Here is a 17,725-nt window from a genome sequence, read left to right as displayed (position 1 = left end):
AATGAATTAAGACAAGGGAAAGCTACACATATTTTAGAGTAAGTAACTGTGAGTTTCTTTTCTTTCTTGTTTCAAATTGAGGTGTTACATATAGTAAAATGAACAGATTTTAAATTATAGATGAATATTTGCGGATGCATACAACTTTTCACCACCCAGAGCTAGGTATAGCATGTGACATGATAGCAAGACCCCAGAAGGCCTCTTGCAGCCTTTTCCCATGCCTCTCTCACCGCAGAATCGTGTTGGGCTGGTTCTTGAACCTTGTGTGAATGGAATCATACGCTGTGTGTGTTCTCTTGTGTCTGTGAAGTGACTGTTTTCAGTTCAAGGAGTTTTTTTTTTTTAATACGCTTTAGTTGTCTACATTCAAGCAGTTTAAGAACATTTGAGGAGTTGATGTGAAATGCTAAGAAAGTACACAAAGATAGTGATATGTAGAGGACTGATTATCTATAGAGAAGAAGTCCCATACACGTGAAAAGTAACAAGAGATTCATTTTTAAAAGAAATACTAAATATCAAGTTTGCCTGCTTTTATGATTAGTCAATGTTTGGACTAAATGCTGACAAATTTGATCAGTTGCATATTATGTTCATATAAATAGCAACAGGTCTGTACATCTCAGCTTTTGACGTCTTCTGGGGGTCAGACACTGTGCTCAGTGCTACACAGAGGTTCCTGTACCGCAGAGTGTAGTAAGGAATAGGTGTAACTTTCACTCTACTGAGGCAGAAAGAGGCTCAGTTTCCTTTAGTGCCTATGTGCTTCCTGAATTACCAGCATCTATGTGAGCATGGTTAACAGTTATGTATTTATGTGTTTGTGTATTTTCATTTCATCCTTACAGAATATCTGTGATTTTGGTGGCATTATCCCTACTTTACTTACAAGGAAAAAACATTACAAGGGTTAAGTAATTTGCCCAAAGTCACAAAGCTAATGAGGGACGCAGCTAGGATTCAAATCCAGATTGGTCTGGGTCTCACACTCATGTGTCGAACCAGTATGTAACATCATCTCTCCAGTTTTTAGTATTTAAAGGTGAATACTTTGTGAATTCTAATAGGAATATTTGATAAAATATTGGTGTGTAAATTATACTTCAACAAAGCTTTTTTTATTTAATGTTTCAAAACGTAAAGGATCATGAGTGAATTAGTGATTCTCAGACTTTAGTCAGATTCTTACACATAAATATGATAAAATTCTGAGTGTTTACATACGTTGTTTACAGGCTGTGCTCAGGTGACACACTCTCTAATGCTTTGCCACTTGCTAGCTGTAACTAGGTAAATATCTAATCTTCAAGTACCTGTGAGGAGGGAACCATTTGAAGTAGCCTGATCCCATGTCTGGGGGAAACAATTTTTCCATGTAGGAATTAACTTTACTGTTTAGTGCTGATTTACAGATTACTAAATCAAGATTTACTATGGAAGTAGAGAATTACTTCATTAGGAACTTTCCTAGGAAATCTTAGAGGCAGCTTGACAAAGGAAAAGTCTGGGTCCTAAGGTAATCGAGAAAGTCAGGAAAATCACCATGCAGGATGCCATTGTTCCTAACTAGAATCTGCCATTTTAAACATCAAAACATTTTTTAAAAACTATTCTTTAATTATAAAAGTAATGAGTTTTTAATATTTATAGTAGGTGGCCCAATACTGTAGTGCTTGTTAAAGTCTTTGTTTCTCATCCTTTTAGTTTTAAGTTATCATTCTGTGGTGTTCAGCAAACTCATATTTTGTTGCTGAGTACATATGCTACCTCATCTTACTCTTTATTAGTCTGCTTCAAATATGGTTTAAATTGGGCAATCAGGAATACAGGCTGGTTGAGATTGTCACTGAACTGGGACTTAAAAGGAATTTAAAATCACGTACCCTCTGACCTAGCAGTGCTACTAGAATTGGGAAATAAGTACAAAAATGTTTATTGGAATGCACTGTCTGCAGTAGCGGTGGCGACATCAGTAATAAAACTCTAAAATGAATAAATGCACACCGATTGGGAATGGCTTAAATAAGTTATGGTACCTGGGAGACAGTGTGTTTAGCTGCAGTCAAGTCGGACTGCTGATTTATAGCTTGGCTGTGCAACTTAATAGTTCTTGACATTGGACAAATATATGAACTTCCCTGTGCCTCAGTTTGCTTCTCTCAAATGACAACAAGAAGGCTGTTGAGAACACCTACATGAGCTATTACTGTGGGCTGCCTAACAACAAATGGGAAAATGAAGTGCAAGTATGGAATGTAGATTATGCAAAGTATAGGTAAATAAGAAGGAAGGGAATCGATTGAATGGCTGATTCTATTAGGTGTTGTGTAACATAGGGGAATGTATTTTGTTTTAGAAACTTCATGAAGACGTTTCATTTCCATACCTTATTTACATGTATGTTCTCTATAGCAGAATTATCCTTTGCCCAGTTGGAGTATTGTTCTCAGCCCTTTTATAAGTAACTCTTTCACAAAATGCCCTTGTATTTTAAGGTTCTTTGCTTTACAACTAAGTATTCCAGTATTCTTCCTCAAAGGCTAAAAGGGAACATTACAGCCTTCTTTGTTTCTTCACATTCTACATGTTCATATTCTACAAATTGTTTTAGTATTCATTTGAAGAACACATTTAGAGGTATCAAATCAGATAACCCTGTGGTTAGTAAAAGATTTTGTTTTGTTTTGTTTTTTTATTTTTTTACTTTATGTTGTCTTCCTAGACTCTGTCTTGACAACTTATCCCTAGCCTTACCATCACTTTTTCATGGGTAGTTGTTTCTATCATTCTGTTTATGGGTGGTGTATAGTTAGAGATGACAGGAAAGAAATTCCTAAGCATATTCCTAAGTTAGGTAAGTTCAGTTCAGTTGAGTCGCTCAGTCGTGTCCGACTCTTTGCGACACCATGAACCGCAGCGCGCCAGGCCTCCCCGTCCATAGTTAGGTAAGGAAAACAGCTATTTCATTAACAGCATCCATTTAACAATGTGACACCCATTTACAGATTTTCTTTTTAAAAATTATTACTACAGGATAAAATATATTAACAGTTGGAAGTTTGAAGGGGATGTGCTTTTGCTTAAAGTCATTCTGAATTTTTTTTTTAAAGTCTTAATCTAATCTCAATTTTTGTAGTTTAAACGACAGAGAATAGATCATCAGTGGACTAATTCAGCAAAATTTTTTTTAATGTAGCTCCTTTTTAAAAAAAAAGTATTAAAAAAATGTATATTGGAAGTTTTTCAATGTAAAAAAAAAAGTATGCCTAGCCCTTTAACATTGAGGAAGCTGAATATTAAAAAGATAGTATCTCTGTAACTTCAGGGGATTAAATATAAAATGCACCTTTATTAGCCTCTTTCTAGGGCAAAATTTACATATCCTTTTGCTTTAATATTTTATTTGTAACTGTTGGAGCCAGTTTAGCTATTCACTGAGAAAACAACAACATAAAATTATTATCTTAATTTATGTGAATTTATTCAGTTACATCGGAGAAGGCAATGGCACCCCACTCCAGTATTCTTGCCTGGAAAATCCCATGGACGGAGGAGCCTGGTAGGCTACAGTCCATGGGGTCGCTAAGAGTCGGACACGACTGAGCGACTTCACTTTCACTTTTCCCTTTCATGCACTGGAGAAGGAAATGGCAACCCACTCCAGTGTTCTTGCCTGGAGAATCCCAGGGACGGCGGAGCCTGGTGGGCTGCCGTCTATGGGGTCGCACAGAGTCGGACACGACTGAAGCGACTTAGCAGCAGCAGCAGCAGCATTCAGTTACATTGAGCTGTCTTAAAACAGGGTATGGTGATTTCAGAGGGTAATAAATGTACATGTTTGTCACTAAACACATGCCAAGAGCACAACCTCATTGTTTTGAGTTGAGCAAAAGCTCATTTTAGGTTATAGCTTCTAAGGTTCTTTACTCTTAAATTCACTTAAAATATTTATTTCAGTTTATGATTCACAGTTAGGAAAATCTGTTTTCCTTTCCCCATTTTCTTTTCATTTTCATTCTTTGTTTCTGTCTTCTATTGTTGCCTTTCCTTTACCTTCTGAACTCCTTTCTTTCCTTTTCTATAGGCACTGATGTTCTTTACATTGGCCCTCTGAAAGGTGAGCCTTGGCACAATTAAAAAACAAAAGTGTTGGTCTGTCTGCTTCAGCAGTATCCTTAACTTATTCTAACTCTCTTGAACTGTTTTCCCTAGAATTTCTACCAACTTAATTATATTTTTGACCTTATTGTTACATGTTCTTAATGCTATTCAAGTAAAGTTAATTTCACGTTTCTAAGACAGGTAAAATAATGTACTAAAGCTTTCCCTTCCAGAACGAAGTTTGTGTTTCACAGTGTGTTTTACATCATTATAGCATGTATTACTGAAAACGAAGATAACTATACTTCATACTTACTACCTGTTTTTTACATCATTTATTAGGAAGTATATATTCAAGCCCAGGACTTTATAGTAAAACAATGACCCCCACTTACGATGCTCATGATGGAAGCCCCTTGTCACCAACTTCTGCTTGGTTTGGTGACAGTGCTTTGTCAGAAGGCAACCCTGGTATACTTGCTGTCAGTCAGCCGATAACATCACCAGAAATCTTGGCAAAAATGTTCAAACCTCAAGCCCTTCTTGACAAAGCAAAAATCAACCAAGGGTAAGTTTTTGTTTTATTTTTGTTGTTGTTGTTTTGCTATAAATTGAAGCATAGTTGATTTACAATATCGTGTTTCAGTTGTGCAGCACAGCAGTTCAGTTCCATATATATGCATGTGTGTGTGTCTGTCTGTGTGTATAAGTGAATACAGTCATACAATAGGTCCTTGTTGTTTGTCTTATTTTATAAATAGTAGTGTGTATATGTTAATCCTAGCCTCCTAATTTATCCCTACCAACCAAGGGTGAGTTTTAAAGGATAGATACAATTTAAGAATTTCTTTATCTACATAGAGGTAGAATTAATTCTGTCTTGCTCTGTCCAGGTGGCTTGATTCCTCAAGATCTCTCATGGAACAAGATGTGAAGGAAAATGAGGCCTTGCTGCTCCGATTCAAGTATTACAGCTTTTTTGATTTGAATCCAAAGGTACCAAGGGTTTAGAGGGATCTCTTTTTCTCTTTGTTTCTTGGAAGTTGGTGGGGTAAGGAATTGCTTGGATATGGATAGCAAGTTTTGAATATAATATTAGAAACTCAAAACTTTGGACACAATTGTCAGTATTTTAAAGAAGTCTGTTGTTTTAGTAGGTTGGAAGCATAACTAAACCCTTTTCTTTTTGTTAAGATAATTGAATTTTTGGTTGATTTGTATTTTTTAACTTTCTTTTATATTGAAATTTAGTTGGTTAACAATGTTGTGATAGTTTCAGGTGTATAACGAAGTAATTCAGTTATACATGTATATATTCTTTTTCAAATTCTTTTCCCATTTAGGTTGTTAGGTAATATTGAGCAGAGTTCTTTGTGCTGTACAGTAGGTCCTTCTTGGTTATAACTTCTAAATACAGCAGTGTGTACAGTGTGTACATGTCAACCCTGAACTCCTATTCTTTCTGCCATTCTTCCCTGCTGGTAACCATAAGTTTGTTCTGTAAGGCTGTCTTAGTTTCTGTTTTGTAAGTTCTTTGTATCATTTCTTTTTAGAATCTGTATATAAGCGATATCATACCATACTTTTCTTTCTCTGTCTGACTTACTTCACTCAGTATGACAATCTCAGTTTCCTCCATGTTGCTGCAGATAGCATTATTTCATTCTTTTTTAAAAAAAAGATTTATTTATTTTATTTTAGTTTTGGCTGCGCTGGGTCTTTGTTGCTCTGCGTGGGCTTTCTCTAGTTGTGGCACCCAGAGGCTAGTCCCTAGTTGTGGCGCACAGGCTTCTCATTGCAGTGGCTTCTCTTGTTGCAGAGCACAGGCTCTAGAGTGCATGAACTCAGTAGTTGTGGTGCACAGGCTTAGTTGCTCTGCAGTATGTGGGATCTTCTTGACCAGGGATCAAACTGGTGTCCCCAGCATTACAAGGCATATTCTTAGCCACTGGATCACCAGGGAAACCCTGTTTTATTATTTTTAATGACTTTGTAATATTCCGTTGTATATATGTGCCACATCCTCTTTATCCATTCCTCTGTTGATGGATATTAGGTGGCTTCTGTGTCCTGGCTATTGTAAGCAGTGCTGCAATGAACATAGGGTTGCATGTATCCTTTTGGACCTTGTTTTTCTCTGGATAAATGCCCAGGAGTGGGATTGCGGGATCATATGGTAGCTCCATCTTTAGTTTTTTAAGGAACCTCCATACTGTGTTCCATGGTTTGTATTTACTACAGAGTTGGTAAAGTTAGTTTACGTTTTTTAACATCTCTCTTCAACTCTACTTTAGGTAGAAGAAAAGTTTTCTGAAAGATTACCTATTCAGTTACTTTCAAATTTCTAAAATTACATATCCCAGAAGATGTTCCTTCAAAAAAATTCTTTTTTAAGTCTACATTTCTCTCAGTTTCATAGCCAAACATTGTAATATGTTTTTACTGTCAAGTGGTGGTCATCATCTCTGCTACTGAAATACTGTGCTTTTCTGATAAGATGTAAATTTGCTATAAAATCTGGAGTGTTTCCCCCAGAAAACTCATGACACAGAGATTTGGATCTTTTGCTTTCGTATCATCCTTGTGGGCAAGGGGACTTCTCTTGTCTGCCTCTCATACTTTTCATGTCTAGATTGTAGCCTACATTTTAACATATGTATTTATCATCTTAAATTATGTGCTTAAATAATACCTTGTACAACACTAAAATGTATATAGAATTATAAAAAATTATTTTAATTCTTTTTTAGGCTGTATCATACCTAATCTTGATAAAGCCAAAATTTTCTGGGAACACAGTTAAAAAAATTTGCATGGGGTAGGAAGGGGCTATGCATTTTGTTACTATTCTAAGATATATTACTACTGGTTTTTATTAATATAACTGGATAATTCAGTAACACTTAAGTAAGTCTTTTCCACAAATGCCTGTGTGCCCTTTATTTTGAATTTTTAAAATAATTACTGTTTCCAAGGACCTGCTACTTTGTCTGGGTATGCATTTCCACAGTGAGCAAGATGTTCCCTGAAATAATTAATTTACTCTGTGATTATGACAGGTTAGTGTAAGTTGCAAAACAATACTGAAAAGCAGTCAGTTCTGCCTTACTTTAATGCCTTCAAGTTAAATTCCTTTTGTTAAGAGCTAGTATACCTAATGGTTATTACCCTGGAAAATAACATACAGAATCTACTTCTAATACTGAATATGTAAAAATCTTTTGGCATATTTTAATGCCATTTTTAATGAAAAATTAGAGATGGTATATATAGATATGTATAACCCTAAGGGTAGCTTTTTTCCTTATTGCTAATATTGAAGGTAACATATGACAAAGGAATTGTGTTTCTTTTTGCTGCAGTATGATGCAATCAGAATCAATCAGCTTTATGAGCAAGCCAAATGGGCTATTCTCTTAGAAGAAATTGAATGCACCGAGGAAGAAATGATGATGTTTGCAGCCTTGCAGGTAGTGAAGAGTATTGGTAAATTGGACTTTAAAGAGGAATGGGTAGGGGATTATTTACATGGTAAAGTGGCATAGTAATTCCAGTAGGATTTTGATATAATGTTTTATTTTTTGCTATGTAGAAAGTGAATAGACACTAAGAAGGCAAAATATGTGAATTTAATTTTTTTTGTCTTATGTAAGAGTTTAGTGGTATACTTAAATAGTTACTTTTCTATATCCTCCGGCCTCCAGATCTATATTAGCTTAAAACTATCCAGTTTTCCCCTGGAAATAAAATCCATATTAAAAATCAGAATTCTGAAATGAAGCCTTGCATAACTTCATAAATAACTGGGAATGGTAATATTTGTAAAATGGGCTATGGCAGAAATTAATACCTTTTAAGATAATAAAATTTTAATAGACTAGTAAAACTAAACATAAATAAGTTTTTAGAATGACAATTCCTTAAGAAGCAAGTAACTAAACTAGTATTTTTCCAAATGTGGATCTTGCATACCACCTATTTTAGAATTATAGTAGGGCTTACTAAGAAATTAATGTCCACTGATCTCCCCTCTGGTAAAGTAATATTAGGACAGCACCTACAGTTCCTCATTCTTAGAGACACTGAGGTCTAACCACTGGATTAATCTTTCTAGATGAATCATTTCAGATATCTGAGTGTTCTCTGATTGAGAATTCCATTTTCACATAAAGTTCTGATTAAGTTGATGTTCTTTGAATACTATAAGCGAAAAGAACATTTAGTTTTGAATGTCTTTTACTTTAACAGTGATTTAATTCTTCATTAGAACACAAATAAAAATGCTCTCCATCTTCCAAATGCTTTTATGTACCCAGAAAAGTTTCTCAGTTAAGACTCACAACATTGTTTTTTCGAGAGGAAGAACAGCTTATTTCTTCTTTGTTTACATTCTAAAGGAGGGAAATCAAAATGAACCCCAGATGGAAAATGAATGACAGATGAAGTAGTTTAATTATTTATTTTCTAGAGACTTGCTTAATCAGTTAAGACTCTTTTTTATGTTTCTGGATCATTCAGGCTACCTGAAGAATTTCTTGAATTAAACTCGGGAACAGTTTTTGGAAAATATCACTTGGTTACAGCATTCTCTCTACATTTTTCCCACTTAGAGTAGGGGCTTTTAATTCTCTAGTGAAAATTTTGCTGATGACAAAGTAATAAGAAAACTTGTAAAATGTATATGGAGAAAACCACAGCTTTTCTTATATAGTATTTCTCATCTTTTTATTATAAAAATAACACATTTTTTAAAAAACCCAACAGTTATATGCAGTGCCCAGCACATAGTAGGTGTTCAAAAAATAATTATTGAGTGAGTGTACACATAGTCATATTGTCACAGAAATTGGACTATTCTGTGGCTTTCCCCAGCTCCCACCCATCCAGTAAACATTAGATATTCCATTTCGATTCAGTAGAAAAACACCTCAGAATGCTGGATTTTAATTCATGGAGACTGAATGCCCCAAAGCATAGCTTTCCCTGGACCATTTTAGAATCTAGATTCAGTGAGAGAAATTTGGACTACAAATCCCCTGAGTTGTTAGAAGCCTTCCCAGAGACTGACCCAAAGCCTCTTGGAAGCCATCCAGCACAAGAGGGAAACTCGGAAAATATGGCAAGGGAGATGCCTAGTATTTTTTATCTTAGACGTAGGCTACACCCTGAACTATTCTCTTATTAGAGCTTCTGGTTCCTTGTGTAAAATAAATCTTCAATAGTAAAAAGAAACAAAGTACTTCAAAGTAAGAAGCTGTGGATTTTGAAAAGTTGGAAAAGTTAGTAACACTGTTTTTTAAGCGTTTAGGTCCAATCATGTATTGTAACATTTAACAGATGCCCCATGCACATTTGAAAGCAAAGCTGAATTTTATGACCAGTCCCATTCACAGTCAGGATTTCTCCAGTATAACTCATAAGGACCTTCTGCATCAGATTCATCTAAGGCACTTAGCAGCCTGGGGCCCAGGCTGGACTCCAGATTTACTGAGTCAAAATCTCTGAGGATGAACCTAAGCATCTCTATGGTTAACCAGCTCTCCATATGATTCTTATACTCTGATATTTGAGACCACTGCCTGAGAGCCTCAACCTACCTCCTTCTCCATGGTTTGTGAATATGAAAGTTTGTACCACTATAAGGATCTCATTTCAGCACAACTGAAGATACAGCCAGAGAGTAGTTGTTGTTAGTAGCTAAGTTTGTGACCCCCATGGACTGTAGCCCAACTGCAATCCATAGACTATAGCCCAGCTGTAGTCCTCTGTCCATGGGATTTCTCAGGCAAGAATACAGGAGTGGGTTGCCATTTCCTTCTCCAGGGGATCTTCCCGACCCAGGGGTTGAACCTGTGTCTCCTGCATTGGCAGGTGGGTTCTTTACTACTGAGCCACGAGGGAAGCCATAGCTAGAGACTAGTCATTATTAATTCACTAAATCTTAAAATAGAGGAACCTATTGGCCTCTATTAGTTAATTAGATAATTGGCCTCAGCATTAGTTTACTAATTGTTCCCATGAACAGATTGTATTTGGTGAATGAATCCTTAAGAAATATGGATTGCTACTTATTTAGTGCTCTGAAAGATAACTGATTAGGTGGTTTAAAAATTCTGCTTAACTTTGTATAAAACCTCTTAAGTTTAGCATCAGAATCTAATCATTAATATTTGTTCTAAACCATTTATCTAAGTGTGTTCAAAATCATGACTAGTTCTACACCCAAAGATTTTTCTATATACATATAGGAGGACTTACCACTACTCATTATGTATATACATATATATATATGTGAGTATTCATATATGTCAGGGGTGGTGTATGTATTCACATATAAACATGTTTATTCTTATGTATAAATGACAATGTAAGTTAGATTTTCAGCATTGAGTTGAAGATGGATGGGGGTGGGCAGTGGAACTTTAGTTTTCAACATAATAGTAATAACTAACTTCCTGCTGCAGGGTAATAGTACCCAGCAATAGTAAGTAGTACTAAGTAGTAATAGTAGTAAGATAAAGTAACCAGTGTTAATGCATTTATTCAGAAGACCTTATGCATATTCTGTTCATTCATTCAGTACCTGTTGCTTCTAGCTTGCATGCTAGACATGGAATACTGCAGGGGGGGGGTGGGACACTTAAAAGTCACTGCTCGCGTAGAGTTCAGTGAAAGAGGTGTTAACTCTAAATCCTAGGGATTCCTAAACTGAATTCGTTTGTGATTGTCAAAAAAATCCTCCTTTTTTGAGTCAAGATTGATTAGCAGGTTTAGGACACTGATTTCAGGTGCCATGCCCATCATTTTTCTATCCTTCTAATTCTTGGGAGACTTAGCCTTTCAGATTAGGTGACAAAAGGCATTCAATATAGATAAAGATAATAATCTCACTTTAAAATTCATAGTTAGAAAAATCATTTAAATAAAATGTCACTTCTGGTTTTAGTATCATATCAATAAGCTGTCAATAATGACGTCAGAGAATCATCTGAACAACAGCGACAAAGAAGTTGATGAAGTTGATGCTGCCCTTTCAGACCTGGAGATTACTTTGGAAGGGGGAAAAACATCAACAATATTGGTAGGGTGAATCTTTTACCTATTAATTTAGTTTGATGATTATACCTTTTTATGGAATTAGGTTTTCATGAAGTGCTTGGGACATATAGAGAAATATTTAATGCTTTAGAGAATACAGACATAGATTTTCCAGAAATTTTCAGGGAAGTTTTTTACATTAATACTGTTTAGTCTCTAGTGCTTCCAACACAGTAGAGAGAGATCTTATGCCAGTACAGTCTGCACGTTCTCTTATAAGTAGTGGGAGAACATTTCTGCAGAGGAAAAGTTAACTTCAAGCCATGGTAAATCCATTTATTGATCTCCAAATTTGAAATATTACAAAAAGAAGAGGAAATAGATCTCAGTTTAGATATTAGTTATTACAGAAGAAACACTATTCTCAGGACTGTTATGATTCAGAAAATTTCTGTATGCAGCTATAAACAGTTTTAGCCGTATTAGAATCAACACTACATTCTTGTGGGTTGTCTAAATTGCTGTTTTGATCAAATTTTTAATAGCTTTTTATGCCATTTGAAAATGCCTTTGTACTATATGACCATGTATATAATACCTTTAAAATGTTTATAATATGTAATTTTCCTTGTTTATTGAACGAGCTGGTTCTTAATATCAGATGCTAAAAGAGTTTCAAATTTTTTAAAAGTGAGAAAAAAATGTTTTCATTCTTCTCCTAGGGTGACATCACTTCCATTCCTGAACTTGCTGACTATATTAAAGTTTTCAAGTAAGTACAAAAGAGGAGGAATTCCAAATATTAATAAATAAATGTCAGATTTATAGTCATGTTCACATCCTTAAAATTTATGTGACTGGCAAATGCATCTCTAAAAGCATTTGCCACTTATATGAACACTAAATTATAATGAGGAAAAATTTTACCTTTACAGAATTAAAATTCCTGTACTTATTGTTTTATCTAATAAAGGCAGGGAGGTGATTGTGTAACTTAGATGGATTGCATCATGCAAATTCTGAAACATACTGTTCATATAAAGCATCCAGTCTGGGTGAAAGCAGTACATAATGAACTGCTATTTTCAGTGGTTATTTCCTTGTTCAGAGCCCCAGAATTTATTGGATTCTATTCACTTGTTCATGGGCTATTTTACAACAAGATTCCAGAGTATCTTATCTAGATTTTTAAATGGTTGGTCTAGTCATACTCCACAGAATCAAGAGAGAGCTAGGCATTAAGGCAGAAAGAGGAAAGGAGGTGATGTGGAATATAAGCTCTGGAATAAACCATTTATTGTAGCTGAACATAGAATAGCTCCACACAGTAACATTTCTGAGCTACTGACCTGATTTCAGATGCTGCTTCCTACCTCCACTTTATTTTCCTTTTACCCACCTTTTTCATCTACCTACACTTTTCCTTATCCTCTCTACCCCATGCTTCATGTTTGGCATTGGAGTGGCAAGTGAAAGTCACCACTGCAGTACATCCCTAGAGATAAGCACTTTGCGCACTTTAGACTTGCCAGGCAAACTTGCCTGTTTAGAGAGGCTCCGGAGGCAGCCCTGCAGACACCACGAACCTGCTGGTATTTACAGGACCCAGGAACCTTCCAGTTATTGACATTTCCTCCACTTTTACTTTCCTGTCCTTTCCATGTGACCTGCTAGTGATGGGGACATCTGCAACTGACAGAAATACTGGAATGTTACCTTAGGGTCTTTCTCTGCCCACTCACTGTAATATCTCCTGAGCAGATTGAGAAGAAGGGGAAAATCCAGTAATAGCAACACTGAATATAACACACGAGATGAAAGGGAACTGAACTCAGCATATATAAAACTTGGCCTCAGACTTTTAACATTGTGAGATTTTTGCTGCTAAAACATAGCATTGATAAAGTTATTTCAAAAGTGTTTTTTTTTTCGTCTTCTAATTCTGTTCAACACATAGGCCAAAAAAGCTGACTCTAAAAGGTTATAAGCAGTATTGGTGTACCTTTAAAGATACGTCTATTTCTTGTTATAAGAGCAAAGAAGAATCCAGTGGCACACCAGCTCATCAGATGAACCTAAGAGGTAAGGAAAGCCTTGGAATGAGCATATTGATGGTAGAATGTCTATTAGCTAATATTCACTGAACTTCATTTTGCTGGGGAATAAAGCTTTTAGCAGTTCCTTTTGCTCCTTTAGGTACTTTTTTAAAGTTCAGTATTCAGTTTCCCGTGAATATTTTGTTGTAATCTCTGTGCAGGCCTCACTTGAAGGGTGTGCTTCTACTTTTATCCCAAGTAAATCTATGGCGTCCCTTTTCTGTTCTTCAGCATGAGGACGTGTAGGTTTTCTCATTCTGCGTGAGCTGCCCGCACATCTGTTTCAGATTCTGCCTCATTCTCATCTCTGCTGTAGTCCTCTCCCAGTTTCCGCTGCTGTCGCCCTTCATCATCAGCATCCTGCTCCTCTTCCTCACCTTAACAGGTGACCAGCTGGTTCAGCTCAAGTCCCCAGCCTCTTGGCTTTCTGACTCACCAGTGAGTTAGCCACCGCAGGGCTTTAACGGAGTTCTTCCCCTTTCCCAACACCTCTCGCCTGCACAAGTTTGTTATCTTCGGCACTGCTCTCATCGTGGCTCCCGGGGCAGCCCCAGGAGCCCTCTGAGGCTCCCTCCTAGCTGACAGCCTAAATCTCGTTGGTTTCCTATTACCTCTATAGATCCACAGGTGTCTCAGAACAGGGGCTAGTATTTGAGCACACGTTGCTGCACCTGTACCCACCACGGTCCTGTGGCCACTGTGGTGGGCTTGCTTCCTGTGGCCTGGACTGAGTCTAGCCGAGCGCTCAGAGCTGCTGGTTTTGGTCTTTTTTCCCCATTCAGGTCTGTGGAGTTACAGCTTCATTTGGGTTTTAGTGACTTCTGTTGGTTCTTCACGCTGCTTCTTGACCTCTTTCAAAAACCTGTTGGATGCATTGGTTCGGGGGAGGAGCATTTCCTCTCCTGGCTGGCCTGGTTCTTCTGCAACTGGAGGACGTCCTGCTGCCCCTTGCTCTGATTCTCTCTGCACAGCCTTCAGCTGTGCTTGCAGATTGCCCGTGAGCCTCTCACTTGCAGTGATGTTACTTAAAGCTGCCAGCTCACTTCTAGTTTAGACACCACTTCCTCTAGGAAGCCGTACCCCTGAGAACTGCTCTCCCAGAGGCTCACACAGCACTCACCACACCCTTGGTCCCCAGCAAGTGTGCTGGAGGATGCAGTACACATTGGCTTCTCACTGTTCACACTCCTTTTACTGGCCTTCCCTTATAGCAAGGCTGGAAGACTAAAGTACATTTTCCAGACTCATTTCCAGTGAGACTGAGATTCCAATCAGATGCATTCTTGCATTCCAGTCAGATGAATTCCCAACTGAGTTAAAGGGTTGGAGAGGCAATTAGGAAAGGATTTAAGTGTTTCCGGGCTCTGGAGTTACATCTGTAGATCTGTATTCTTTATTTTTTTAGTACATTGTGTATTAGAATATTTTTAGTATATTTCAACAAAATGTCCAAATCTGTACCCTATCTGTATTCTGCCTAGTAGTCATCTGTGAACTATTGCTTTATAGTTACAGGTGTGTGTGCTAAGTTGTGTCCAATTCTTTGCAACCCTATGGACTGTCGCCCGCCAGGCTCCTCTGTCCATGGGCTTCTCCAGGCACGAATACTGGAGTTGGTTGCCCTGCCCTCCTCCAGGGGGTCTTCCCTACCCAGGGATCAAACCCACGTCTCTTTCATCTCCTATATTGGCAGGAGGGTTCTTTACCACTAGCGCCACCTGTGAAGCCCATTTATAGTTACATACATTTTAATAAGGGGCTTCCCTCATAGCTCAGTTGATAAATCATCCACCTGCAATGCAGGAGACAGTTCTAAAAAATGCAGGTCAGCAGATGCTGACTGGTCACCCATGCCACCCACTGTGCCAGGTACTAGAGTCATGAGCGAGAACAGATTATAGTCACATCCCTAAGATGTCAGAGAGTGTCAGGAAATAAACAACTACAATTTGGGCAATAGTAGTACTTTAAAATCGGAGAAGGCAATGGCACCCCACTCCAGTACTCTTGCCTGGGAAACCCCATGGACGGAGGAGCCTGGTAGGCTGCAGCCCATGGGGTCGCGAAGAGTTGGACACGACTGAGCGACTTCACTTTCACTTTTCACTTTCATGCACTGGAGGAGGAAATGGCAACCCACTCCAGTATTCTTGCCTGGAGAATCCCAGGGATGGAGGAGCCTGGTGGGCTGCCATCTGTGGGGTCGCACAGAGTCGGACACGACTGACGCGACTTAGCAGCAGTAGCAGCAGCAGTATTTTAAGAAGTAAGCAGTAGGTCAAAGGAACAAAGAGGTAAGGATGCTTAATCAATCTTCAGTGATTTTGGAGAGAATTAGGGGAAGCTTAATAGGGGAAATAATGTTGGAGTTAAGATCCCAAAAAGAAAATTGCAATTCATGAAGGAGGAGAGTTGGTAAAAGAGACTGATGTGCAAAATTGCGTGGGGAAGATCATCAGCAGTCACACAGTGGGTAGGTGAGGGGGCATGCTTCTGAAGTATGGAGTTGAAGCGGAGAGGATGAATCCTTCCCTAATAGCTTTTGAATCCATTCCTTCTAACATGAGAGATGACAGCAGGAATTAGAGGATAAAGTTGTTAAGGAGATTGTTTTCTAAACTGGCAGCAATGAAGTGACACTGAAGGATTATGAATACGATAAGATTCATCATCCTTACATTGGCCACAATGTAGAAGAGTAATTTTAGAGTAGTGATACCGATCCAGGTTACGCTTATCAGCATGGGTGGGAAAAGGGCACAACTTTGTTAGATTCTCAGGACGTTCAGTCAACAGACTGGATGATTGACCTGGGCGAGGCTGGGGGAGTGACTTGATCCTGTCCTGTACAGTTGGGTGGATAGGGTAATACTGAGATTGAGACTGTATAAGAGCAGAGTTTGGGGAGGAAGATGAGCTAAATTTAATTGGGTTATTTTAAATTTGAGGTGCCAGTGGTATATCTGTTTGGATCATGGGTAAGATCCATGCTGCAGATACTGATGTGGTACCAATATTAATGGTAGATGCAGCCTTTGTAGTAGTTGTCTGTAATATGAAAAGGCTGAGAGCAGAACCCTGCAGGACACCCATGTTTAAGGGACAGAGCAGATTAGAGGAGGTGGAACTTGCAAGGGAAATAAACAACAAAAAAAGTATCTAGGAAGACCATGGAAATGAGGTATGATAGAAGTTAAAGGACAGAGTAGTCAATAGTATCAAATGCTACAGAAAAGAAAGATTAAGCTTCCATAAGATTTAGCCACATGGAGGTGGTTTGTGGCCTCTATTAAGAACAGATTCAGCAGATTTCAGTGGGCTTTTATGCATGGGAGCCAAAGTACAGTCACTGAGATGGGAAACAAAGATAGCTTTTTGATGAACCTCATCTGTGACAGGCAAGGAGGAAAGAGGGCAGTAATAGAAGAGAGAGGCCTAAAATGAAGAGGTGTTTTATGGTTTAAGATGGGAGACTCAAGGAAGCAAAATGCTGATGGAACTGTCATGTAGAAAGGAAGGGAGGTGGGAGGACAGGATCTCTGTGATGGAGCAAGGTACCTGACAGATGGTAGGAAACTCTGCCTGCTCAGATAGGAGAGATACCTTTTCCTCTGTGTGGAAGTGAGGGTGGCCAGGTTTATCTGCTTTGGTGGCAGGAAGTTGGGGGACCTCATTTCTGATGGCTTTCATGTTCTTGGAAAAACAACAGGTGAGGTTGTCCTCTAAGAGTAGCATAGGAGGCCTGAGAAGATGTGAAATAAACATTGTTGAGAATGTCAACACAGAAGGGTTGCAAGTGTCAAGGGACAGATTGATGTTGGGAATCGACATGTTTCTAGTGAAACTTACCTGCTCAGTTTTGTGATTCCCCCCCCCCCCCCGCCATCTTGGAGTGCTCAGCAGCCAGAGCATAGGCAAGTAAGAGGTAAGCGGTTGGGTTGAGCCAGGATTAAGGTTTTGCTAAGTGTGTATAATGGAAAGATGGTGAGCCTGGTGAGTTGGAGGTGACAGCTAGTGAAGCAGGGTCCAGGCTGGACTGCAGAGAAAAGGTGGAAACATGGAGCCAATGGGGTGAGAGTTGTGGGGTCACAGGATTGGGTCTCCCAAAGATTTTGAGGGGATTTAGGATTGAAGATTGTGCTCAGAATGGGCTGTTTTGCATTTAACATTTCAGAGGATTAGTAATTGGGTTGCAGTGAGGTCCAGCATGTTACCATGGAAGCAAGTAGCCAAGGAGGCATGGAGTGAATATTGTCTGAAATGTGGCTTCTGAGTGCCTCTGCCTGCGCTAGTGCCTGAGTTACCACTCTCTGTCTCTCTCCTTGTAGTGTTCTTGGTATTTTACTTTAAAAAGAGGTCTAATTATTATGGAGTTGTACACCTGAAATATATTTGAATGATTAATGAAATTTGTGGAAAAGATTGTCTATCTTCAAACATCTCTTTGTTTTAACTTTGCAGGTTAAACACATTGCCACACACTTCCT

The 17,725-nt window shown here is 38.3% G+C and overlaps 1 protein-coding gene across 34 annotated transcripts in view; it reads left to right on the top strand.

Annotated features, from left to right (window-relative positions):
* Positions 1-17,725, top strand: part of FERMT2 (FERM domain containing kindlin 2) — a 73,455-nt gene that overhangs the window by 47,026 nt on the left and 8,704 nt on the right. For 24 of the 34 annotated variants that reach the window (XR_014059964.1, XR_014059986.1, XR_014059987.1 and 21 more), the window contains exons 5-11: positions 4,088-4,120; positions 4,447-4,672; positions 4,998-5,100; positions 7,467-7,574; positions 11,051-11,185; positions 11,865-11,914; positions 13,100-13,224. Coding sequence is in view for 8 of the 34 variants with exons in the window: in XM_081511587.1 (XP_081367713.1) it covers positions 4,088-4,120; positions 4,447-4,672; positions 4,998-5,100; positions 7,467-7,574; positions 11,051-11,185; positions 11,865-11,914; positions 13,100-13,224 (780 nt within the window). In the remaining 26 variants the exon portion in view is untranslated. The remainder of the gene's footprint in view (positions 1-4,087; positions 4,121-4,446; positions 4,673-4,997; positions 5,101-7,466; positions 7,575-11,050; positions 11,186-11,864; positions 11,915-13,099; positions 13,225-17,725) is intronic. The other 10 variants (XR_014059966.1, XR_014059965.1, XR_014059978.1 and 7 more) reach the window with 1 other exon arrangement.

This window comes from Giraffa tippelskirchi, chromosome 7 (assembly GCF_054371585.1).
Source record: "Giraffa tippelskirchi isolate mGirTip1 chromosome 7, T2T-mGirTip1v1.2.pri, whole genome shotgun sequence".
NCBI lineage: Eukaryota > Metazoa > Chordata > Mammalia > Artiodactyla > Giraffidae > Giraffa > Giraffa tippelskirchi.
This window is presented reverse-complemented; position numbering and strand designations above follow the sequence as displayed.